The sequence below is a fragment of the Acanthisitta chloris genome, unplaced genomic scaffold, assembly GCF_000695815.1.
Source record: "Acanthisitta chloris isolate BGI_N310 unplaced genomic scaffold, ASM69581v1 scaffold1432, whole genome shotgun sequence".
NCBI lineage: Eukaryota > Metazoa > Chordata > Aves > Passeriformes > Acanthisittidae > Acanthisitta > Acanthisitta chloris.
In genome coordinates this window covers 1-240 of record NW_008661940.1, presented here as the reverse complement: position 1 = coordinate 240, position 240 = coordinate 1, and the positions used below count along the sequence as shown (strand labels likewise).

Here is a 240-nt window from a genome sequence, read left to right as displayed (position 1 = left end):
CTTGTCTAACTCCTTCTCCAACCCCATCTTCAACTCCATTTTCAGCCCCTTCTCCAACCCCATTTTCAGCCCCTTCTCCAACCCCTTCTTCAACCCCTTCTTCAACCCCTTCTCTAACTCCTTCTTCAGCCCCTTCTTCAACCCCTTCTTTAACCCCTTCTTCAACCCCTTCTCCAACCCCATCTTCAACCCCATCTCCAACCCCATCTTCAACCCCTTCTCCAACCCCTTCTTCAACCC

General features: G+C 51.2%; 1 protein-coding gene across 1 annotated transcript; it reads left to right on the top strand.

Moving 5' to 3' along the window:
• Nucleotides 1-69: 69 nt before the first annotated feature.
• LOC103798130 (ponticulin-like protein H) lies at nt 70-161 on the top strand (the record flags this gene model as incomplete). Its single annotated transcript, XM_009070375.1, has 1 exon — nt 70-161. A coding segment is annotated over one exon (92 nt), but the record flags the coding sequence as incomplete, so codon positions are not given.
• Nucleotides 162-240: the final 79 nt, after the last annotated feature.